General features: G+C 33.8%; 2 protein-coding genes across 7 annotated transcripts in view; one reads left to right on the top strand and one right to left on the bottom strand.

Moving 5' to 3' along the window:
- Positions 1 to 66: 66 nt before the first annotated feature.
- On the bottom strand, positions 67 to 11,931 carry LOC127180982 (cadherin-related family member 5). 5 transcript variants are annotated; one of them, XM_051135413.1, is made up of 16 exons: positions 11,901 to 11,931; positions 9,846 to 9,945; positions 8,911 to 9,119; positions 8,768 to 8,824; positions 8,575 to 8,667; positions 6,957 to 7,043; positions 6,445 to 6,555; positions 6,198 to 6,368; positions 5,633 to 5,723; positions 5,440 to 5,546; positions 4,951 to 5,151; positions 4,644 to 4,775; positions 4,323 to 4,401; positions 3,641 to 3,834; positions 2,974 to 2,994; positions 67 to 2,155 (listed from the first exon to the last, which is right to left on the bottom strand). In XM_051135413.1, the coding sequence occupies exons 2-16, from the start codon at positions 9,937 to 9,939 to the stop codon at positions 1,022 to 1,024; spliced, it is 2,781 nt and encodes a 926-aa protein (XP_050991370.1). In that variant the 5' UTR covers positions 9,940 to 9,945; positions 11,901 to 11,931; the 3' UTR covers positions 67 to 1,021. The 5 variants fall into 5 exon arrangements, with proteins under 5 accessions (XP_050991370.1, XP_050991372.1, XP_050991371.1 ...); XM_051135415.1 differs by having other exon boundaries at positions 9,868 to 9,945; positions 11,901 to 11,919; XM_051135414.1 differs by lacking the exon at positions 2,974 to 2,994.
- kcp (kielin cysteine rich BMP regulator) overlaps positions 9,831 to 24,988 on the top strand; it is a 55,882-nt gene continuing 40,724 nt past the window's right edge. For both annotated transcript variants that reach the window (XR_007829716.1, XM_051135412.1), the window contains exons 1-8: positions 9,831 to 9,964; positions 14,289 to 14,547; positions 14,646 to 14,793; positions 16,223 to 16,764; positions 18,874 to 18,946; positions 19,096 to 19,286; positions 19,525 to 19,690; positions 24,824 to 24,900. Coding sequence is in view for 1 of the 2 variants with exons in the window: in XM_051135412.1 (XP_050991369.1) it covers positions 14,679 to 14,793; positions 16,223 to 16,764; positions 18,874 to 18,946; positions 19,096 to 19,286; positions 19,525 to 19,690; positions 24,824 to 24,900 (1,164 nt within the window). In the remaining variant the exon portion in view is untranslated. The remainder of the gene's footprint in view (positions 9,965 to 14,288; positions 14,548 to 14,645; positions 14,794 to 16,222; positions 16,765 to 18,873; positions 18,947 to 19,095; positions 19,287 to 19,524; positions 19,691 to 24,823; positions 24,901 to 24,988) is intronic.

The raw sequence follows: 24,988 nt of genomic DNA, 5'->3' as shown, positions 1-24,988 counted from the left end.
GGTTTCCATTTGTGGGGTTTCTTGTTTTTGCACAGATTCTAATCTAAAAAAACATATTGCACCTGTTTTTTTTCGATTACTTTGACATTAAGTCCCACATAAGTTAAATTTTAGAAGACTGTCTACACCATATTGTTTGTCATCAGTAGATTTTATTTGAGATGGTACTTTGCAATGCAAAGTGCAATTTCAATACAAAGGAAGCACGTCAGTGTGCAATAATGCACATTATATAATGCAGGACGAGCACAGGATGTCTGAAAACCATCAGTGAAGAACAGCTTACCTGGAAAACTTTAAAACTTGTTGTTAGAAGTTAGTTTAAAGCCCATAGCTCGAAGTATAGTGTTTTCACGACACGTCATCAATCGGCTAAACTTAACGTAAACAATGCCGCTGAACCAAACGAAACTGGCATGTTTTGCTAATTACTGCTGCTGACTGAAAATGATCAATTATTGTCATGTTTTGGGCTGTACTAATCGGTAGGACCGGGAAAAACACTTGGACTACTATAAACTGCCAAAAGTGAACAAATCAAGCAGAAGACTGCAAAAAACAGGAACAAAAGGCATTTATGGTTGGCCAAACTGAACCAGGATTTCTAGAGCAAGAATCTTGACAACATTCGTGTTTGTTCTTATCACTTCCGGTCAGGTGGGTGAAATATTAGGCTAATACCTTAATTGATACTTCTCATATCTTTACTACCTATCAACTTAAGTTTGTCAAAATATTGCGCCCTTTTCTGCTTACAAAGTCCTTCTTTATATGATTTAGCAGCTTCCACTCGTTTTGTCCGTGGTTAAGACAGCGTAAATTAGCGGTACAACGTATTCAGTAGTACATTAACCGTACTATGCTGTTGTTTACATCCGAGTATCGCCAATATGGCCGCGCATCTGGGTAACTGACCAAATGGTGACATACGTGCAAATCCTCTATTTCCCTGAAGATGCTATATCTGAGTCTTTTCCCATTTTCCAAAGGCTCAGTTGGTGCTTTTATCAATCTCCTAATATCATCTTCCATCATTAGTTTCATCTGTGTCTGTGTCGTAACATTCAATCTGTATGTCTTGAAGAGAGTTCAGATGTTGACTACTTGTGTCTAGATTAGATACAGACTCCTCTTCTGGACTGCTGTCATCTAAATTTGTTGCAATGTCCTCGTTAACATAATATGTGTTTGAGCTTGCAGTGTTGTCAGCCTCTACTTCCAGACATTGTTCTGATCCATTGTACTGATCTGAATCAAATGTTAATATGCTTAGATGTGTTTGTAAGCTACTTACATCATGAATGTTTTGTAATGAACTTTCAGCTACTGAAATTTGAGGATCTAAATTAAGATAATCCGATTGTCTGGTAGCATCTGATGTAAAGCTTTCTGAATAGACGGGTTTGTCAGCGTTTGAAATCAAGGCTTTAGGATTAATGATATATGGCTCTTCTCGAAAAATGGAGAATTCTGCTTGTGCAGCATCTTCTGATGCTGGGTTTTGTGTTACTGTATGATCTCTTTCTTGACTTTCAGTTGAGTGTTTTCGTATTCTTTGTATATCAGACTTGAATATGTGTTTTCCAGCTATTTTTTCGTGCCTTACTTCCAGTGGATCTGCATCTTCCAAGTCAATTTTTACTTCTGTGTGGTCTGTAATATTTATCTCGTAGTCTCTGTTGAGCATTTCTGACTCAGTGTGTATGTCATCACAGTATAAAGTGATTCTTTGTGATTGTATTTCAAATTCTTCTGGGAGATCTGAATCATCATTTACTAATTCACAATCTATTTCTTCCAAATCGGTACAAATCTCCACCTCTGTTGTGAATGTAGTCTCCGTATTTTCTTCAAACTCCTCGTCACATTCCCGAACCACAACGTAGTCGTTAAATGTCACTGTTTTATTGTTGAATCTGTTCACGGGTTTCCCATTAGGCCTCAGTGCCAAATAATTGCGTCTTGGTTCCCGTAAGGATTTGTTGAAGGTAATTGATGGTAAGTTCACAGATGATGATGGCAGTGGTTCTTCTATTTTGGTGTAGATGCCCCGTTTGCCGTAAAAAGGTGAGGTGGAGTAGTCATACTCGCTGAATGCCTCGTTGTGATATGAGAATGTTTCCTCCTCTAGGGTCATCGGTCGGCTCTGGTTCATCTGTTAGATAAAAACTGTCCGTCAGCTGGATTTACAGTTGCTTCTGTGAAAACACATTTCTACTGTTTAAAAGCACAAATGCACAAGGGATGCTATGGGAAATTTGAAGGTGCACTGAGTAGTTTTGACCTCATTTAAGAAGGTTTAAAATGATGCACTCTACAATTCAACAGTGAATGCATCTACAGTGTATAATAAGCATGATAAAAATTTCTCGAGTAGCAAATCAGCATATTAGAATGATTTTTAAAGGATCATGGGACACTGAAGACTAAAGTTATTAGATGTTTTGTGTTTGTGTGATGCTGCATGTACACTGGTAGGTGTATAAAGTCCAAGACCGCTGTTGTATTTACCAGAATTAAACAAAGACTGCTTAGTGCACTTTCAAAGTTAAAAGGTCTGGGATACTGCATCAAGCAGTGTCTGATCTAACACTCCATAAATGAGTGACTCTGCTTTAACAGACAATCTTGGTTTAGTAACAAAATGTCATTCTACAATCTTAAAAATAAAGGTGCTTCATGATGCCATAGAAGAACGTTTTTTGTCTAAACGGTTCCATAAAGAACCTTTCTGTTTCACAAAAGGTTCCTGGTGGCGAAAGAAGGTTCTTCAGATTCTAAAAAGGTTAGAAAGGGATGTTCTTTAAAAAACCTTTGACTGAATGGTTCTTTGTGGAACCAAAAATGGTTCTTCTATGGCATCACTGTGAAAAACCTTTTAAAGCACCTTTATTTTTAAGAGTGTATGCTTTAAGAAACTTCTGTTTTAATTTTTTAGGTTCACTAAGGAGGTATAGAGTGACATTAACTCACCATCCGGAACCATCTCAGACACTAGACATGGAATATTAAGAAATTGAAAAAGGTTCATTTTAAAACTTGTTTAAGTATTTAAAATTGTTAAAAAGTCTAAAAATATTATTTCTGGTTTTTGTGTATTTTTTACAAACTATCAAAAGTTTTAAAAGAAATTAATATTTTTAAGTGTCAAAATCGACAATTAACACATTTTAAATAATTCTAAAATGTTACAAAATTATATTACTGTTTTTCTATTGAAACATATTTTAAATGTAATTTATTCCTGTGATGCAAAGCTGAATTTCAGCATCATTACTCCAGTCTCCAGTGTCACATGATGCTTCAGAAATCATTATTAATTATTCCAAACTGTAAATTGTAAACAGCAAATTTTCATATCAGAATGATTTCTGAAGGATCATGAGACCCTGAAGAGTAATTCTGAAAATTCAGCTTTGCATCAGAGGAATAAATTACATTTGAAAATGTATTCACATAGACAACAGTAATTTAAAATTCTAATAATATTTCACAATTTTACTGTTTTTGACAGAAACATTAAAAAATCTTCACACCCCAAATTTTTTAACGGTATTGTGAGAGGTTAAAAGTTGAAGTTGTTATGGATTGTTCAGTTTCTTATCTTATCTGCAGGTTGCATGGATATATTTTGTCTTACCACATTAGGGTGTCTGCTGTCAGCCACACTGCTCCAGGTGACATGATCCCGCTTCTCTCTGATCATCCGTATGCACCGCACCAGTGTAAATAAGGTAATGGCCAGCAGGATCAGACACACCCCTGCCACGCCCTCTGCCCTGCCCACTGCCTCACTGCTATACACATGCCCCACCCCCAAAGGACCCTGTGGAACTTATAGAATATACTTGATTATTATTTATTACATGTTTGGTTATTTAATGTTTGGTTATTTAATTAAGCATTGTTTATTTAATTTTTTATTTTTTTTAATATTTATTATACAGTACCGGTCAAAAGTAAAAAAAAAAAAAAAAAAATCTTTTAAAAATGTTGACAAAAGTTTGTTTATGCTCACCAATGTTTATGCTCACCAAGGCGGCATTTCTTTAATCAAAAATACAGTAAAAGTAGTACAATTGTGAAATATTATTACAATTTAAAACAACTTATTCCTGTTTCAATATATTTTAAAACTAAATTCTGATGCAAAGCTGAATTTTCAGCATCATTACTCCAGTCTTCAACGTCAGTTGATCTTTCAGAAACTTTTGACCGGTAGTGTATGTTGTGGCAAGCTTTGCACAAACAGTGCTCACACATTTTGTATATGTAAAAAGATTTTATAAGATATAATCTAGAGATCTAAGACTTTGTAGTACCTGGTTGGCCTTTCTGAAGAACTTCCACATGCAATGCAGCTTTAACAATATCTCCTGATTCCAGGTCAGTGGCTAGAACCTGTAACACAGTCATCAGTGGTCTTATTTCAGACATTTTTGAGAATAAGTAGTAGTGGCTGAACAATTTTCACTTGGAAATTAGTAATAATAATACAAAGAGATGGCAATTAAAACATTGAAGTAAATGTGAAATGCTGAAGTAGAAAGACCGAAATAGTACTTGTAAAACACGTTCTAATGTACATATTTGTATTTACAGTTTTGAATATAAAATGTATATATGTAGTCTTAATGTCATACCTCTAGGAAATATTTGTGGCCGGGGTGTAGCCAGCTGGTTTTAGCGATGAGCAATCCTTCTTGTGTAATGTAAAAGAGCCGAGAACTGTTGTGTTGGGAGTTTAGAGAATACTGCAGTCTGGGATTGAAGCCCTTTAACCCACAAACATAAAACAAACACAGTTTCTAAGGCTTAAACAGAGACAAAACTCCATATTTCATCCATTGGATGTCAAACCAGTGTCTTTGTGATGTTGAAATTGGGGTGTTACTGCTGTGTGGTCGTATAGACTGTGTGGTTTTGTAATGATCTAGTTGAGTCACATACGCCAGTGAAGTCTTGATCTGTGGCCTCCAGGATAAGTAATTTGTTGGCATACGTCATGACGAGTGAGGCAGGACTTGTGCTTTCGCTGACAAAGCCTCTGTACGTTGAACGGTTAAACTGCGGTGGAAACCTGTTTTCTGCTAGGACCCTCACCAGAACTGTAGCTACTGCATACTTCAGAGGGTCATCCGTCTGAGCTGCCTGAGCAGAAACATCACAATGCTTTCAAAAAGAAAACAGCATTTCTTTCTTTTTTTATATATATTTAATTATTATTATTTTTATATATTACAATAAATGTAACAATACATTTATTTTTATAATATAATAAATGTAATAAATAATAAATAAAAATAAATATATTTTTATTTAACTATTTTACTTTTTTAAATGTATTTTTATGTATTTATTTTATTTTAATTTTATTTTTCTTTCTTTTTTTTTTTTTTTTTTTTTTTTTTTTTTTTTAATCTTCACTGTCAGGCGCACCATAACACGCAGTCTCAGCGTCGGGATCAGCAGTCTGTTCTCCACACATCTTGTTAACCTCACCTCTCCAGAATGGCTGTCAATGACAAATCTGCCATTATCTGCCCCTGTATTAGAGCAGATACACATATATTTAATCAAAATTTGTTTTTTATTCCAGGAGTTTGCATCAGTGGCACAGAAAGAGAAGCACCTGACAGGATGGTGTATTTTACTGGCGTTCTGAGACCCTCATCACCATCCACTGCTTGAATTGGACCCGGAAAGAAATCCAAGACAACGTCCTGGGTGACAAATGAACAGATGATAAGAAGGAATCACTTCCATGTACACTTCCAAGGGTCAGTAAGATTTTTTTAAGCATGTAAAAGACAGTAAAGACTTTTATAATAGTACAAAAAAAATTCTAATTCCAATAAATGTTGGTATTTTGAACTTTTTGTTCATCAAAGAATCCTGCTCAACTGTTTTCAACACTAATAATAAGATAATAATTAGAAATGTTTCTTTGAGCTTCAAATCAGCATATGAGAATGATTTCTGAAGGATCATGTGACACTGAAGACTGAAGTAATGAGGCTGAAAATTCAGCTTTGCATCACAAGAATAAATTACATTTTAAAATATATTTAAATAGAAAACAGTTCTGTTACATTGTAATAATATTTCACAATATTACTGATTTTACTGTATTTCAAATAAATGCAGCATTGGTGAACATAATTGACTTGAGACGTCTGTATATTCACAGGGTTTACCTGCTCGTTCTCTGTGATGTTGGCGGTGTACAGAGGACTGGCACATATGCGCTTGCTTAGATTGGCTGAGAGAAGAGTGCAAGGCTGGAATTGTGGGTATTGGTCATCCCCATCTGTCACATTGATGATTATTGTTGCTGTTGCGTTGTAGTGCTCATCTGTGTTCGTCTCCTAAAACCACATCAGCATCTGAGTAAATCAACAGTTCAGTTTTTCTAATTTTTTAATTTTTCTGTTTGTATTTTACCACTGCATAAATAGTCAGTCGGAGCTGAGTTTTGATCTCATAGTCCAGTGACTTGTTGAGAATCACTTTGCCACTGTTGGGTAAGTCCACTCGAAAATACCTGGCATCAGGCTGGAAATATACAAACACATGTCCACAGATTATTCATTTATTTTGATTTATTACCATAAGAAAAAATTAAAGAGACAGTTCACCCAAAAGTGAAAGTTCTGTCATTATTTACTCACCTTCAGGTTGTTCCAAGCCTGTATGAATTTCTTTCTTCTTTTCAACATAAAGGCAAATATTTTGATAGTTTGTTGGACAACTGTTTGGTTACCAACATTCTTCAAAATATCTTCTTTTGTGTTTAACAGAAGAAAGAAACTCATGCAGCTTTGGAACAACTTTAGGATGGTTAAATGATCGTCGTTTTTGGGTGAAGTATCCCTTTAAGTTAAATGAGGCTGAAGTAGGACTAGAAGGTTTCTACTGTGGTTTTTTAGATCTGATGAGATGTTTGGTTCACCTACTGATGTTTCATCAATGAAATATGTGAGTGTGTCTCCATCAGCATCTGTGGCCTGGACTGTAAACACTACAGAGTTTACCGCTGTCAACTGAGCAAACACATCAAACAAACAGCAGAAGATGAGAGAAAATCTCAAGAGTGGAGTAAAATATGGCAAAATGTTTTAAATGTATACAGATATATGCAATATACTGTTCAAAAGTACAGGGATTTGTAAGACTTAAGAGTAAAATCAGTAATATTGTGAAATATTATTACAATTTCAAATAACTGTTTTTGTTTTAATATATTGTAAAATGTATTTTATTCCTGTGATGCAAAGCTGAATTTTCAGCATCATTACTCCAGTCTTCAGTGTCACATGATGCTTCAGAAATCATTCTAATATGCTGATTTGCTGTTCAAGAAGGATTTTTTATTATTGTTATGAATATTGAAAGCAATTGTGCTGCTTCATATTCATTTATTTGAAATAGGTGTCATCTTTATACATCTTCACTGTCACTTTTTTATCAGTTTAACCCTCTGGTTGTGTTCGGATTCCTGTTGTGTTCCTGGTCAAAAAAGACCGGACTCCAAACAATTGCTTATAAATCTGTCATTATGCTATATTATCACCAAATACTCGATTCATTCTTTTTGTCAACTTGTTTTCTTTCATTTAGGACTGGTTTTGTGTTTCTATTTGCATCTGATTAATCGTAAACCTCTTTTATCTGAGAGTAGGTACCTCGTTTGGAGTCCGGTCATTTTTGACTGGGAACACCATAAGTGTGTCTTTGTGTTATTTAGTACAGTTTTTGCCTACTTTCAGATAAATTAGGCCTACGATTAATCAGATGCAAATAGAAACACAAAACCAGATTGAATCCAATATTTGGTGATAATATAGCATAATGAGAGATTTATAAGCAGTTGTTTTCAAGTCCGGTCATTTTTGACCGGGAACACCACAAGTGTGACTTTTTGCAATTTTGTACAAAATAAAAGCATTTAAAAGCAAAGTTCCAGATTAAACATTAAAGCACACTAGTGTGATACACAGTGCAAATTTTCATAATTTTTATCTCATATTGTGAAAATTATTCATTAAAAAAAAAAAGATTAACTCTAGAAACAAGGTACCTTCTCTCAGAAAAATGAGGCCTACGATTAATCAGATGCAAATAAAAACACAAAACCAGTCTTAAATGAAAGAAAACAAGTTGACAAAAAGATTTATTCCAATATTTTGTGATAATATACCAAAATGACAGATTTACAAGCAGTTGTTTGGAGTCCGGTTATTTTTGACCGGGAACACCACAAGTGTGACTAGGTGAAATAAAACCCACAAAAAATGATGAAAATTTGAAAAAAAAATTCAGAGAAGTACTTACACCCTGTGTGAACAAAGTCAGTAAGTTTGAGTCCAATGTGATAACATTAACCAGTTTTTTTTCACTTTTCCAGGTCAATTTGACCCGAACACAACCAGAGGGTTAATGCATCCATGGTGAATAAAAATAATTGAAAGTAAGAAAGAAAAAAAAAAAAAATGGGTACTGACCCCAAATTTTTGAACAATTGCGTATGTCATTACACTACAAACAAAGAAAATGAATTGTGTTGTGTTTTACCTCACTGAGCTGCAGAGGACGAATTGAGCTTTGTAGGAACTCTGGTTTGTTGTCGTTCTCGTTCAGAACCTCTACCATGATCCTGTGTTCAGCCTGACAGTGACATTACTTTTATTTGACAACTATACATTTTATAGATAAATCCAATTTTTTAAAGAGGATTCTGTTGTATGTCACAGGATGTTAAACTTACCTGTAGGGTTTTATGTTCGTAACACCTTACAGTTGCTGTTAAAATGGAGCCGTGAATCTGTAATATCATTATAGACAAATCAAATTAATAAATGAAACAAAATCAAGACAGAATATGAGCATACTTTTTTTTTTTAATGTTACCTCTCTATCAATAATCCTAGTTGACGATGAGTTCAGTCTAATGGTTCTTCCCTCCAGATAAAACCAATCAGCGTCTTTTCCAGAAAGTTTTAAGCGCATATGATTGGATGATGGGTGTGTGGTGAAACTGAGGTTGGCAATAAAAGTTCCCATCGGGCTGTTCTCTTTGACTTTGCCAAACAGGTCATGCCCACCTTCACAATTGCTGGCTGGCAAAAATAGACACATCACATTTATTTAAACAACATTTTCTTTATCCACCTTTTTCTTCAAGAGTGGGCGCAGCCATCTGTACATTTTATGGGTCTAACTTCTGGTCTCATCCGCGTCCAGCTATTTTTAGCTATACAAAACAGCTTGTTTTGCTGCTTGATATTGCAAATGGGTGTTTTTTACCATATTATTTTAATGTATTTTCTTAATTATGAACACACTGGTTTGTAGTGTAGTTTTACTGTTTACTGAACGTTGTTATTCTTCTCGCTTTCTCCCTATTGCTGCTAATGAACCAGAAGTCTCACCCATAGGCTTACTTCCGTGTTGAGGAAAAAGGTGGATATTTCTTATTACATTCTGCTGTAATGTAAAATGTTGTCTGGTTGATAATAAATGTTTTAATTATGTCAATTATTAGATTAGGTCTGCATTACAAGGAGCCTGTTGTTCAGCACAGCTCTGACAGATTAACCTGACCGGATTGTTGCCTGGATGCCGATTTGTTCTTAATTTTCCGTGGTGCACGAATTGGAATTCCTTAATTCCGTAATTCCCTGCTTAAACTGAAAAAAAATTCTTTTAGAACTGTATTTGCCTGCTGAACTTAATATTTAACACATGTTGCTGTTGGCCAGTTAAAGTTGTATGGATGCATGCACGTCAAGTTTGTGTGTGTTTGTTTTTTGTGTGTGGTCTGTCTCTGTGTTTGTGTTTTATACCAATTACAGAATGCCGGCTGACCGCAGAATATAGCTGGCAGAATGTTAGAATCGTCCACAGTTGCTGCTGACTGAAGATCAACCTCAAAACCATCTCTCACTGACAGGATAAAAAACAGGTATGTTAAAAATCACAAAAAATGACACAAATTCATATTTTTGTTTAGCAAGGATGCTTTAGATTGATCAGAAGTGATGATAAAGACATTTATGTTACAAAAGATTTCTATTTCAGATAAATGGTGTTCTTCTCAACTTCTATTCATCAATGAAACCTGGAAAAAATTCAACTCAGCTGTTTTCAACATTTTTTTTGAGCAGCAAATCAGAATATTAGAATGATTTCTTAAGGTTCATGTGACTGGAGTAATGATGCTTAAAATTCAGCTTTGAAATCAAAGAAATAAATTACATTTAAAAAAATATTCAAATAGAAAACAGTTATTTTAAATAGTAAAAATATTTTTAAAAAATACTGTTTTTGCTGTACTTCGTATCAGATAAAAACAGGCTTGTTGAGCAGAAGAGATGTCTTAAAAAAAAAACATTAAAAATCTCACTGTTCAAAAACTTTTGACTGGGAGCATATATATGACCTATACATGTTTTCAGCAAACAGACCCGCTCATTTAAGACCTGTAAATCCCGTTAGGAGGTTCTCGGCAGACAGATAAGCTGTCTTACGTGCAAACACCCAAACACACTCTTACTTACACATCAAGACGCACATATACAAGCTACGTTAAACAATTCTCATTCATGTCATCAAGAGAATATTTAATTTGGCAATACCTTGCTCTATACAATGTCTCTGTGTCTTTAATATTTTAAATATGTAGTACAATATTATAAAATTGGACAATAAAGGTATGAGAGAGCATTGTTAAGTATGATCAGGGTTGTATAGCTAACTAAAACTTAACTTATGTTGCGTAAAAAAAATAAAATGGTAACACTTTACAATAACGTTCATTAGTTAGCATTTGTTAACTGCTTTTGTTAACATGAACTAAGAATGAACAGTACTTCTACAGCATTTATTAATCTTATTTAAATGTTAATTTCAACATTTACTAATGCATTATTAAAATCAAAAGTTGTGCTTGTTGACATTAGTTAACACTGTAACTTAACATGAACTAAAGAATACTGTAATAAATGTAGTTCATTGTTTGTTCATATTAGTTAATACATTAACTAACATTAACTAATGAAACCTTATTGTAAAGTGTTACCTATAAAATATAAAAACTTTTATTTCAGCTATTAAGACAACTCATTTAATTTTAATTTCTTTATTTTAATTTAGTTTAATGTGATATACTCAAATAAAAACTACTAAAAATCACAAAAATACACAACAAAATTACTCAAATGAAAATAAAAAAACTAGAAATAAAATTTGTTTCAAAATAGTAATAAGAATTATAATAGTATCTCAATTATATAAAAATAATACTGGGTACGACATGTAGCATTTTCCTTTTTTTAAATGCAAATTCATTCAAGTGTTATCCTTCCCTTATTTGAAATTTCTTTGGAATTATTGTTATATTTATAAAATATTAAACATTTTCTAATATTTCACATTATCAACAGAATTTAGCTCTATCAAATTGAATCAATACAAATTGACTTTGCGTCTTTATATTTCAGGATTTGGCTTATAACTGGAATATTTTGGAGCCCTCGTGACTTGTTTTAAGCAACAGAAGAGGATTAAAGGTGTATTCAAGACCTGAAAAATAATCACGCATTTGTATAATAGTTTTACAAACTATTATGTTTCCACCATTGAATTAATTTCAAGACAAACACTTATGCTAAAATGATCATCTAAAGCAATGTTTGGTTGTTTGGTTTGCTTCCAGTTATACAAGACTATTACACAAGTCAGTTAAAGCATCTCTCTCTCATACAGAACTAAAGACAAGTCAGAAATAGACTTCAGGACCATTTGAGCTCACAAAACCTGGCATTCATGATTTGTTCTCTTATTATTTTGATTATGCAGTTTTGTATTTGAGACTAATACAAAAAAGCATGTTAACCTACCTGTCCCATCTAACTGTTCTTCAGGTCCAGATGTCCAGATTTTCTATCCAAAGTTACATTATTACCATCCAACTGTGTAAAAGAACGTATGAGAGTCCACCACATGTCAGTGTTTGGATCAGTTGGTGAGCAGTGGATTAGTCCAAGGTTTAGCTTTCAGGCTCACTGGATCAGAGCCAAGCTAAGAGGTCAAAACAAATACCTCTGATGGGTCTAGGTCCCAGGTCTAACCAATAGCATCGCTTCACTACTGGCCAATCAGATAACAATATTCTAAGATGGCCAGTAGTAACCTTTAAGTAAAACTGTGTCATAAGCAGCGTGGAGATACTCTATGATCAAACAAATGCAATGGCGTACAAAAGTCTGAGAAACTTATGAATATAACTGACATTGCAGTAACTATTATAAATATTTATATCTGCACTATTTCTCAAATATCTCTAATCAAATGTGAACATAAGTCAAATTCATCTTAATTTTCATTTTAACTTTCAATTAACTTATATTTATAATGTATTTTTTAAAGAAAAAATGTAAAATAAATTTGAAAACTAAAATTTTCTCTAGCGGTCTCAGACTTTGAAAGTTACACAGATTACACAGATATCTATCAGACAGATAGATAGATAGATAGATAGATAGATAGATAGATAGATTGCTTGAATATTGTTTAACTCACCTTACGTTATTCATTATTGATAATTGCTAATGAGACAGATACGCTACCAGTCAAAAGTTTTTAGGTTTTTAATGTTTTTTAAAGGAGTCTCTTCTGCTCACCAAATATATTAATATTAAATATTTGTACTATTTAAAATAGCTGTTTTCTATTGTAATTTATTTTAAAATGTAATTTATTTAAAACTGTGATTTTAAAGCTGAATTTTCAGCATCATTACTCCAGTCACACGATCCTTCAGAAATCATTCTAATATTCTGATTTGCTGCTATATATATATATATATATATATTTTTTTTTTTTTTTTTTTTTTTTTTTTTTTGAAAACACCTGAGTAGAATTTTTTTCAGGTTTCTTTGATGAATAGAAAGTTCAGAAGAACAGCATTTATCTGAAATATAAATATTTTCTAACATTATAAATGTCTTTATCATCACTTTTGATCAGTTTAAAGCATCCTTGCTAAACAAAAGTATTAATTTCTATCATTTCTTGAACAGAAAATCAGCATATTAGAATGATTTCTAAAGGATCATGTGACACTGAAGATTGGAGTAATGATGCTGAAAATTTAGCTTTGATCATGGGAATAAATTACATTTTAAAATATATTAAAACAGAAAGCAGCTATTTTGAATAGTAAAAACATTTTACAATATTACTGCCTTTGCTAGATTTTGGATCAAATAAATGCAGGCTTGGTAAGCAGAAGATAATTCTTTAAAAAACATAAAAAATCTTACTGTCCAAAAACCTTTGACTAGTAGCGTATGTCTCACAAATGTTTTCAGGATCCTGATTGTAAAGTGTAACAGCCTGTGTCTTGTGTGGTAATCTGGCCTATTTTTGTCCCGTCCTAGTGTATACCTTATATGCTTTAATAAACCCTGACAGAGACACACTAATAGAGTTGACTTGGAAGCACACTGTAATTAAGACAGGTAGAGATTAGGAGGCTGAAACAGTGTCCTCGTTTTAGCCAATAATACATCAGAGGCAAAGGTCATCTGAGTGGTCTTTTACACCAGTGACGTACACCGATATAAATGATTTCGATGAAGCCCCCAAAATGACTTGATCTAGTTTAAAAAAATAGTTTCGAAAAAAAAAAAAAAAAAACGAAAAATGGATCCTCTGCAGTGAATGGGTGCCGTCAGAATCAGAGTCCAAACAGCTGATAAAAACATCACAATAATCCACACCACTACAGTCCATCAATTAACATTTTAGGAGGTAAAAAAGCAACGTGTTTCATTATTAAATCCATCATTATGCCATTTTTAGTCCTGAAAAAAACTAGAAATAGAAAGATTGTTAGTTTATATAAATTCATTTGTTTGTTTTTGAATGCCATTTTTGTATATTCTATGGTATTTTGATATATACCATGGTATTGAAACGGACCATCATTGTACCATGGTACAGCCAGTGTAAGAGTATAGATTCTTATTCATTTATAAGTTCACATGTGTATAACTTAATATATATTTTAATTTTTAATGCCTATGTGATATCATATGTTGCCATAATTCATATTTAATCGTTTTTGAAAAGACGTAATCTGTTGAGCAATCTTTGTATAAGACATTATGTGTTAATGAAACGAAAATGAGTTTTGTGTTCTTCACTAAAAGTTGACGAGTGAACGTCCCGGAAGTCAATGTTTAACCTGAAAGTCTGTAGTTTTTCTTTTCTATTGGCTGCAGAGAAGGAGGATCGCGATTAGGGGAGCAGAGGAGAGAGCTGGCGTCTCCTGCGACTCTCATTTACAGCATTCATTTGAATCGTGGAGGACGGAAAAGACCGAAACTTTGCCTTGTTTTGTTTGGAGGCGACAGGAAAACCTCGAACCCCCTCCAGCTAAACAACCGAAAACAAGTCCAGATGTTTCATGTCTGAGGGTCGCTGTCATACGAGACCAGAACAGAAGACTCATCCAGCTCTTCATCCGAAATCTCGCTTCATGTATGGATTTTTTTTTTCTTTTAACGTATTTTAATATTTACAGTCATTTTCTCCTTCGTTTTCTCTGAATAATGAAAACGGTATTTTTCCTTCTGAAGACTTTGAGGCAGAACTAAATTGGTCTGGTGAGAATGGAGCTGAAGGTTTCAGTTGGAGGTGTTTTCATGAGTTTGCTTGTTCTCTGGAATGTTTGTGACTCTGTTCAAACTCATCAGGACGCGAATCACCCGCGCAGCGACGAGACCGGTGAGAACAGCTGTCAATCAAACACATGATACATTGTTGCATTGATGTGTGCCGCCGCCGCTACATTGTATCATTGATGCGCTCAGTTGGACATTCCAAAAGAAACACACACTAAATAAATAAATGTATTTATTAATGTTTATTTATTTATAATTGTTTAAGACTACATAGAAGATTTATACATTTAAAAATCACTAACTTGTCACAGCAGGACTGTTAAAGTGAACTGCACAAAAGCTGATTTATTTATTTATTTAAATGAAAAAGGAAACGAAAGAAATGACTCTTATAAATAGCCTATGCATAAACTCGTACCTAAAATATTAATGTTGAATAAGTGAATTTTTGTTTGTATTTGTTTTAACAGTTTGTTCCTATATAGCTAGTCAGAAACATCTAAATTAGAACATGGTATTGACTTTTATTGTTCTAAAGACGTTTATGATTATTACAAAGTAATCCCACTATAAATGAAAACGTTTTGCATTAGAATAACAACTATAAAAATGCTACATTTCTTATTTAATCATGATTATCAGACTAACTTTACCCCTCAATACATTTTTGAATTAGAATAATCAGTTGAAATTTTACATAATTTTTATAATTATTTACTCACAATTGTAATTATTACAGACCAACCCAACTCTTCAATGAAGATCTTTTGCGTCAAAAAATGTTTCCACATTCCTCAATTTCCAAAGCATTTTGACTTCAAGAATGTTCCCAAAGAAAGATTTTGATTCTGATTTTAGATTTACCTGTCTTTTACCTGTAGTAAAAACACACACAAACACAATGAGCACACAAACGCTTCTTCTTGTGTTATCTGTGTCTCTGCTTGCCTGCTGAGTTTTTTTTTTTTTTTTTTTTTTTTTTTTTTTCATTTTCAAAGGACCATCTTCACTTGCACATAACCTTTCTTTTCTATCTTGTCTTTCCGTCTCTGTCTGGCTTTTTTAACTTCCTATCTCTTATCATTTCAGTCTGATTTCATACAGAAATACCTGAGATATAGATTAAGAGTGTGTTCTTGTGTGTGTGTGCTTGAGCAGCAAATCAGCATATAAGAATGATTCCTAAAGGATTATGTGACATTAAAGGCTGGAGTAAAGATGCTGAAAATGTAACTTTGTATCACAGGAATAAATTTTGATTTAAAACATATTCAAATACAATACAGATCATTTAAATTAATATTTCACATTATTACCTTTTTAATCAAATAAATGCTACCTTGGTGAAAATAAGAGACTTCTTTTCAAAAACCATATTTATTTAAAACTTCTTTCATGGGACAGTTATGAAACTGTATCATGTACTAGTAATACCAGAGCACTTGATATATTTCACGGTACTAAATAATTACTAGCTTGTTAATGTCACTGATGTCATTGCTGATGTCATTCTGCATGTTTTTTTCTATTAGTAATCAACCTCTTGGAAGCTCTTAATGTCACTCGCTCTCCCCACGGGGTGCGTAAGGTCAAAGGTCGTGACCCAGAAACGCCGGCTTGGCGTTTCCGTTCCAAAACGCCTCATCTCAAACTACCCCAGAAAGTTTTGGACTACCTCTTCAACACCTCACAGGGCATCCTGGGTTTGCACCTGGTGGGCCTTCAGAACAAAGGCTCGGAGGCCACCCTCATCTCCTTCACCTCCTCTGCCGAAGGCCCCCTGCTGGAGCTCGTCTCTAACACCAAGGCAGACTGGCTGCAGCTGGAGTTCCGGTCACCGGACGGCAATCGGAATGAGGTGTTGAAGGTGCCGGGCGGGAGTCCGTTCACGGGTAGAGGTTGGGTGAGGATGGCCCTGAGTGTGGAGCCCAGGCAGGTGGTGCTGTATGTGGACTGCCAGGATGTTGTGGTGCTCAAACTGAAAGAAGGGGGACGAATCTTAAGTCTGGACTTCCCACAAGATCTGCAGGTTACCTTCTCCAGCACAGCAGGAAAAAAATCCAGCAAGTTCAACGTGAGTTTTATTGATACAAACACATACATGCTAGCGTATAAAAGTATTAGGACACCTATAAATTACCCATTTTATAATTTCTTGACTTCTAATGAACTGATCCCAATGGGGCTGGCAAAATTAATATTGAATTGAGAAATGATTCTTCATCCATTTTGAGATTTTCATCATGATTCTTAGCATAGTTTTGGCATCACATGTTCCTTACACACACTTGAACCTAAAATAATCATTCATAAAGTTCGAAAAGGTAGAAGCGAATTACAAGGGTGTTAGCTGGGCTGTGTTTACATTAATCTTGCGTCAAAAGCATTCTGAGCCGGGGTGCAATTACATGACTTAGCCAAAGCGCTCTTCTTCGTGAGCGTTTGAGTGTGCGGCTAAAAACTAGATTAGAGCACCATCTGCTGTTAAAAACTAAGCTCAGAATCGATTCCAAAGAGAATCGCGCTGCATTCGGAAAATCTCAGAATCTATCCGATTTATTGTTGCAGCCCTGTTCTCCTCAAGTTCACACAGGTGTCCAGAATAATATCGGTAAAATTTGTCACATTACCTACACTATAAAAATTTGGTGGAGAAATTACTTTATAACAATTTTCACTCAGAAATTGCTAGTAAATTTCACAAATGATTGCAAAGGAACAGTAAAAGTAACACATCAAATTAAATATGAACTTTTATGAAGTATAATGAATGAAATAGTATTTTCTTGTAAAAAAAAAAAAAAATCAAATAAATTGTTTTATTTACAACTTCAAAAAATAATGTTTGGACATCTCACAGTAACATTTCACAACCACAATGTTTCCGAATAATTCTTTGTCTTAATTTTCAACAATATTGTATCATTTAAGTGTCACAAGCTACTATTTTTTCTTTAAAATTGTGCAATTTGTCTTTAAATGTTAATTAATTTGATATTTTATTATCTAATGCAAAATCATCCGCATTTATTTTTAATTGTCCACTACATGCCAAAGTATTTTGGGGACTATCATAAATGTTTTCAACATTGATAATAAGCACTAATAATATTTGAACACTAATAATGATTAAACACCAAATCAGCATATTAGAATGATTTCTGAAGGATTATGTGACACTGAAGAGTGGAGTAATGATGCTGAAAATTCAGATTTGGATCGTAAAAATAAATAACATTTTGAAATACATTCAAATAGAAAACAGTTATTTTACATTGTAATAATATTTCACAATATTTCTGTATTTTTACTGTATTATTAACAGTAACAAATTTTCTCTGGTTTTTCCTCAGTTTTCTGAAGCTATATAACCTGGCATAAGCAATCCTTTAGCAGTACCATTTGTCACCATGGACCACAAAATCAGTCATAAGGGTCAGTTTTCTGAAACTAAGATTTATATCATCTGAAAGCTGAATAAATAAGCATTCCATTGATGTATGGTTTGTTAGGACAATATTTGGCCGAGATGCAACTATTTGAAAATCTGGAATCTGAGAGTGCAAAAAATCAAAATACTGTGAAAATCCCCTTTAAAGTTGTTCAAATGAAGTTCTTAGCAATGCATATCACTAATCAAAAATTAAGTTTTGATATATTTACAGTAGGAAATTTACAAAATATTTTCATGGAACTTAATCTTTACTTAACATCCTAATGATTTTTGGCATAAAAGAAAAATCTATAATTTTGACCCGTACAATGTATTGTTGGCTATTGCTAAAATATACTCATGCTACTTACGACTGGTTTTGTGGTCCAGGTGCACATTTATCTCAATAAAAGTAGCTCAGCTGGTGCATGAAGCATTTGCTATTTACATACATGTTGTTTGCACAATATTTTTTTTCAATCAGAATGTACAGCAACTTTTAAATGGTGAGCAAAGATGCATTTTGAAACCAGATGGTGTATTTACGGATTTACGGATAAAAATATATACATAGATGAATGGGTGTACTGTTTCTTTAAAGCATTCTACAGAGGTGATTGTTCTGGTGTTGTCATTGCTCATCTGTTTAACGACCTTACTGTCATGACTTTGCAATGGGTCTCTATGGTTACAGAGTTCACTGTGTTCAAGGCCACAAAGCTGACTGTATGTGTTTTCTAATGGTTTCAGGGTGGTTGGCAGACTGCTGAACTCTCTACCAGGGCATATGAGAAGCGTCCGTGGTTCTGTGACAATGTAACAGGCATGAAAACAATAAAAAACATTTGAAAAAACACACACACAAAAAGAGCAGAAAACAAAGGTCACACGGCTTCTTCTGACATTAAGTGTGTTTTTGAACCTTTTCTAACCTGTGTGTTCGCATGCGTTTGTGTGTTGTGGTTATTATAGACTCCCTTCCGGACGCAGTCATTCCTACCATGCCTGCAATGGATGACCTGGACATGATGCAAGATCAGGCTCACCGTGGAGATGAAATAGTATCAGCTACAGCAAACCTTCTTGATCCAGACACGCGTCTTAGCAAACTGGAGAACAATCTGTATAGCATCAGGGCCCTGCTGGACATGCTGAAAAGTCAGGTACATTGGGAATAAATTACATTTTAAAATATATTCAAATAGAAAACAGTTATTTTAAACAGTAAAAACATTTCAAAATTTGACTTTGCCATACTTTGAATCGAAATTCATGGTTAGAACACAAATTAAGATATTTCTGAAGAAATCCAAGAGCTGTCTGACCCTGCATAGACAGCAACACAACTAACACGTTCAAAGCCCAGAAAGGTAGTGAAGATATTGTTTTTTCTGTATGTAGAACACGGCCCTGCGGGCGAGAGTTGAATATCTGGAAACCTGTGAGTGTTCGAAACAGAAGTGTGTGTGGGAAGGACAACAGAAAGATGAAGGGTCCCGCTGGTCTCCTGACAGCCGCACCGTCTGTTTCTGCACCCATGGGAGAGTTCAGTGCGACCGCTCGAGTGGTGAGTAATCTAATATCCGTTACATCAACATTAGGAATCAAAACGCACAATTATTAATTGCAACATACTCATTAACCGTCTAAGCTTTAATCAGCAAGCCAATCATCAAACCATAGATCAGGGAAGTTTAAATGCACACCATAAATGAACATAATGAACCACAGTGCACAAATTTGTTTATTCTTCATAGAGAGCGGTTTTCCTTGAAGTCCTGTAATCAGAGTGTTTTTTCTTTTTTTGTGGGTAAGTTTGTTTGTAGCATTATTAAAAGCATCTGCAGGCCTGTAGTCTGCATCTATTTGTAGTGGTGGAGTGATGCCAAGTGTTTCAGAACTGATTTGCACTGTTGCACCCATATTCTACTACATATTCTGTTTTGCTTTTATGGTTTGTTGTACGACAGTGTGATTTATACAGTAAAATGAGTCATTTTTGGCACAAGAAGGTGTGATGATTTAGTGTGTGTGTGTGTACTTATCACACATGCTATGTGCAAATGTCCTGTCAGTGAAACAGACTTGTAAATGCAATAAAAAGTTATTTATTTCCCCTCTCTCTTACTTTACTTATCTCTTTTCCATTCTTGCTCTCTAATTGAATGTGTATGTTTAGACAGAATAAATTACAGATTCAGAACTGAAGACAATCCAGCAGCTGTTTAAATCAGTCTTCTTCTACAATCTCTGTCTTACTTCCGTCTTGTTTACTGAAAGTATTATCTGCTTAAAGTTAGTAATAGCAATAGTAATGGCAATATTTTGTTTATAATACACATATTTACACATATTATGTGTGACACTTTGTGACACTGCAGCTGTCACAAAAAATATACATACATACATATATATATATATATATATATGTATGTATAAAATAATATTAATTATATTAATTATTAATATGTAATGTAAAATATATTAATTAAAGCAGTATTGCTTATATTTAAATAATTTAATATGAACGTTATATTTTATAATCGTATATACTATTATATATACACTACCGTTTAAAAGTTTGGGGTCAGTAAGACTTGTAATAGTCTTTAAAGAAGTCTCTTATGCTCATCAAGGCTGCATTTATTTGATTAAAAATATAGAAAAAAAAACAGTAATATTGCAAATGTTTTTACAATATAAAATAATGTTTTTTATTTTAACATACTTTAAAATAGAATTTATTCCTGTGATGAAAAGCTGAATTTTTATCAGCTGTTACTCCAGTCTTAAGTGTCACATGATCCTTCAGAAATCATTCTAATATGCGGATTTATTATTAGAATGATCAATGTTGGATAATATCAACAGTTGTGCTGCCAAATATTTTTTGGAACCTGTGATTTTTTTTTTTTTTTTCAGGATTCTTTCATGAATAACAAGTTTAAAAATTACAGTGTTTATTCAAAATCTAAATATTTTATAACAATGTAAATTATTTATTATTAACTTTTAATAAACTTTTAATTATTAACTTAATACATCCTTGGTGAATAAAAGTATTAATAAAAGTATTAAAAAAAAAAAAAAAAAAAAAAGAAACAATAAAAATGTACTGACCCCAAACTTTTGAACGGTAGTGTATATATATATATATATATATATATATATATAGACAGTATTTGACTGAGATACAACTATTTAAAAATCTGAAATCTGAGGGTGCAAAAAAAATCGAAATATTGAGAAAAATCGCCTTTAAAGTTGTCCATATGAAAAATATATATAATGTGACCCTGGACCACAAAATCATTCATAAGGTTAAATTTTTTTGAAACTGAGATTTATACATCATACGAAAGCTGAATAAATAAGCTTTTCATGAATGTATGGTTTGTTAGGATAGGACAATGTTTGGCCGAGATATATTTGAAAATCTCAAATCTGAGGGTGCCAAAAATCTAAATATTGAGAAAACTGCCTTTAAAGTTATCCAAATGAAGTTCTTAGCAATGCATATTACTGTACTATTGTTGACTATTGCTACAAATATACCTGTGCTACTTACAACTGCAATTTTTTCACGTTTTATGTTGCAGCCTTATGTTAAACTGCTTTAAATAGCTTTTTTCCCATATCAGTCTACACTGTCATTGCACAGATTTGTGAACTTTGTGAACTTTGCAAATTTACTAAAATTAAAAACCTGAAATAAGCACATTGCATAAGTATTCATCAGTGTTGGGAAGGTTACTTTGGAAATGTAATAGGTTACAGATTACAAGTTACTTGATTTAAAATGTAAAAAGTAGTGTAACTTTTCAATTACTTTATTAAAGTAATGTAACATTACTTTTAATTACTTTGTGATTACTTTTCTAAATTTCTAATATTTTCAACTGTTAATCATTTTGAAACATTTAAACCAGGCAGAGTTAACCTTACAGTAGCATTCAACACTGATTACTGTCAGATATTCAAAATCCTTTATCACTTGAATTAAGATTATAATAAGTAAGGGATTACATACATCTTTATTTTGCGATAACAACTGGCTGAATATACATTATCTCACTTATTACACAGCTGCTTGATGGATTATTTAGATGTTTCGTGTCAAAATTATTAGACACAAAACACTGATCTGAGTTGAAATATTTGAACGCAAAGCTTCCATGAAGAAATCAGTTGCTAGCAAACGGCAAGTTCAAACTAGACATTTTAGGGACAGTGCAGTCATACCAGTTTTCTTACACAACATTTCACCACATAAATAATTAAGTAGTAGTACTAGTTTGTTAGTTATTTTATAATCCATTACAATGTACAAAAAAAAAAGGCAGCAGCTGCGTTTGTATGAAACAATAAAGCAAGTCCATGATACCAGGATGACAGAATTAAGCAATTGTCTACATAATATTGAATTAAGCTTTAATATTTTATTAGCTAACCAAACGCAAAGCTTCCGCCAAGAAAAATGATCAAGCATATAGCACTGACTTAAGTTACCCCGAATGAGTCTGAGCTGTGTAATAATTTAATTTAAAGCACAGCCACCACAAATTCAGAATTTTTTTTTTTTACTTATATTTTTGGGCCTTTTATTGTGATAGGACTCGGGTCATAGTGAGCGCAGTTGCACTATATGTCATAACAAGATCATAACATAAATAACATCATAACAAGAAGTAGTTTAATAGCTATGATACTGGGTTTGAAATCAAATGATTGCATAGTTATGACAGAAAACACTAGTATCTAACAATGCCTTGGAAAAAAACAATCTTAAAAAAATAAAGTTTATGCATAAACCAAAAATAGGAAATAAAATAGTTATCGAATAAGCATGTGTCCTATTCTGTGTCCTAAACTCCTGAAACATTGGCATCTCATTTTAGAGCAGTCAATGCAATTTAAAAGAAGTCAGTTAAATCTGTAAGTGGGGGTGGGTGTGTGAAAAAATTCAGATGTGATCCCCTTTGTAATCACTGGCATTTTTCAAAAGTAACTGTAATTTAGTTACATATTTTTTCTCAGTAACTGTAACTAATTACAATGACATTTATTTTGTAATTAAATTACGTAATTCCGTTACATGTAACTAGTTACTCCCCAACACTGGTATTCATACCCTTAACATGGTGCTTATTTAAAGCACCTTTACAGCCTCAAGTCTTTTTGGGTATGATGCAACAAGCTTCTGCATCTGCATTTGGATTATCTGCCATTCTTCTTCTTACCTTGTCACGTCTCAAGCTCTGTCAACTCGGATAGGGGCTGGCAGACACTTTATGGTTTCTCCAGAAATGTTTGTTTGGTTTGGTTTGGGATTAAGCCAAGGCTGTGGCTGGGCCACTCAAAGACATTCACTGAGTTGTCTATACGCCATTCTTGCTGTGTGCTTAGGATCATTGCCCTGTTGGAGGTGAACCTTCTGCTCAGTTTGTGGTTCTGAATTCTCTGGACTGGGTTTTCATTAAGGCTATCTCAATGTTTTGCATTGATCTTTCCTTCTACTCTGACAAGTCCTCTGTCCCTGCCACTAAAAAACAGCACCACGGTGCCTGGGTTCCTGGGTTTGGTCTCACATGCCACGCCATAAAGACCGGATTGGTAGAGTGTTGCTGTATCTGCATATATGATGATGGAGCTCAACTAGAGTGACCATCAGCGTTTTGGTCAGTCTAACCAAGGCTCTTCTCCATCAGTTGCTCAATTTGGCCAGGAGGCCAGTCCTAGTTGTTCCAACCATCTTCCATTATGGATAATGGAGGCTACATGCTTCTGTAAACCTTCAATGCAGCAGAATGTTTTTCTGAACTCTTCCTCAGATCTGTGCATGATGCACTCATGTCTCTGAGTTCTACAGGTTGTTCTTTTGACCTCAGGGCTTGGTTTTTGCTCTAATATGCATTTTCAGCTGTTAGACGTTTTATTGAGAGGCCTTTCAAAATCATAATAATTCAAATGAATTTGCCACATGTTAACTCCACTCGAAATGTAGTAACATCTAAGTGATATGAATGCTCCTGAGCTAATTTTAAGTGTCCCAGAAAAGGGTATGAATACTTATGCAATGGAATCATTTCAGTTTTTTATTTCTAATAAATGTGCAAAGTTGTTAATTTTTTTGTCATTATGGAGTATGGAGAGTAGATTGATGTGGAAAAAAATGTTATTTAAGAAGTTTAACATAAGGCTGCAAAATAAGCTGTAAAAAAAAGGATGGGTATGAATTCTTTCGCAGGGCGTGGTATGTGTGTGTGTGTGTGTGTGTGTGTGTGTGTGTGTGTGACAAAAAAAAATAACTAAATAACTATATATATATATACGTATAGATATAGATATATATAGATATGTTATATGTGACATATATGATGTTGAAAGAAGCATGAAATTCAAAAGACCCCACTGACCCCACTGACCCCACTTGACGTGAGAATGCATTAAACTACTCGTTTGCAGACATCAGTTTCCAAAACAGTCTGGAGTCACACATGAATACTCACAGACATCTTCATAGTTCATATTGTAGATAAGATTGGATCTGATGTGGGCAGAAAATATGCATGCAGAAAAACACACACACACACCCTCTTTTTTTTACCCACTGTGGTTCATCTGCAATGCTTATCTCGTAGATTGTTCTATAGGGGTTTCGTTCCACTGCAGTACACCTTGTGTGTGTCTCTGATTGCAGAATGCAGCTTTCATGGCAATATCTATAGTAATGGTGATGTCTTCGACCCAGACGACTGCAACCGTTGTACATGTGATGTATGAAATCAAAAAGATTTGTTCTTTGATCTGAATTCATTTCCTTGGCATGTATTGTGCAACTGTGACATTGTGTGTGTATTTGTGT

This window comes from Labeo rohita, chromosome 18, assembly GCF_022985175.1.
Source record: "Labeo rohita strain BAU-BD-2019 chromosome 18, IGBB_LRoh.1.0, whole genome shotgun sequence".
Classification (NCBI taxonomy): Eukaryota; Metazoa; Chordata; class Actinopteri; order Cypriniformes; family Cyprinidae; genus Labeo; species Labeo rohita.
Note: the sequence above shows the minus strand (reverse complement) of the source record. Positions and strands in the feature narration are given on the sequence as shown.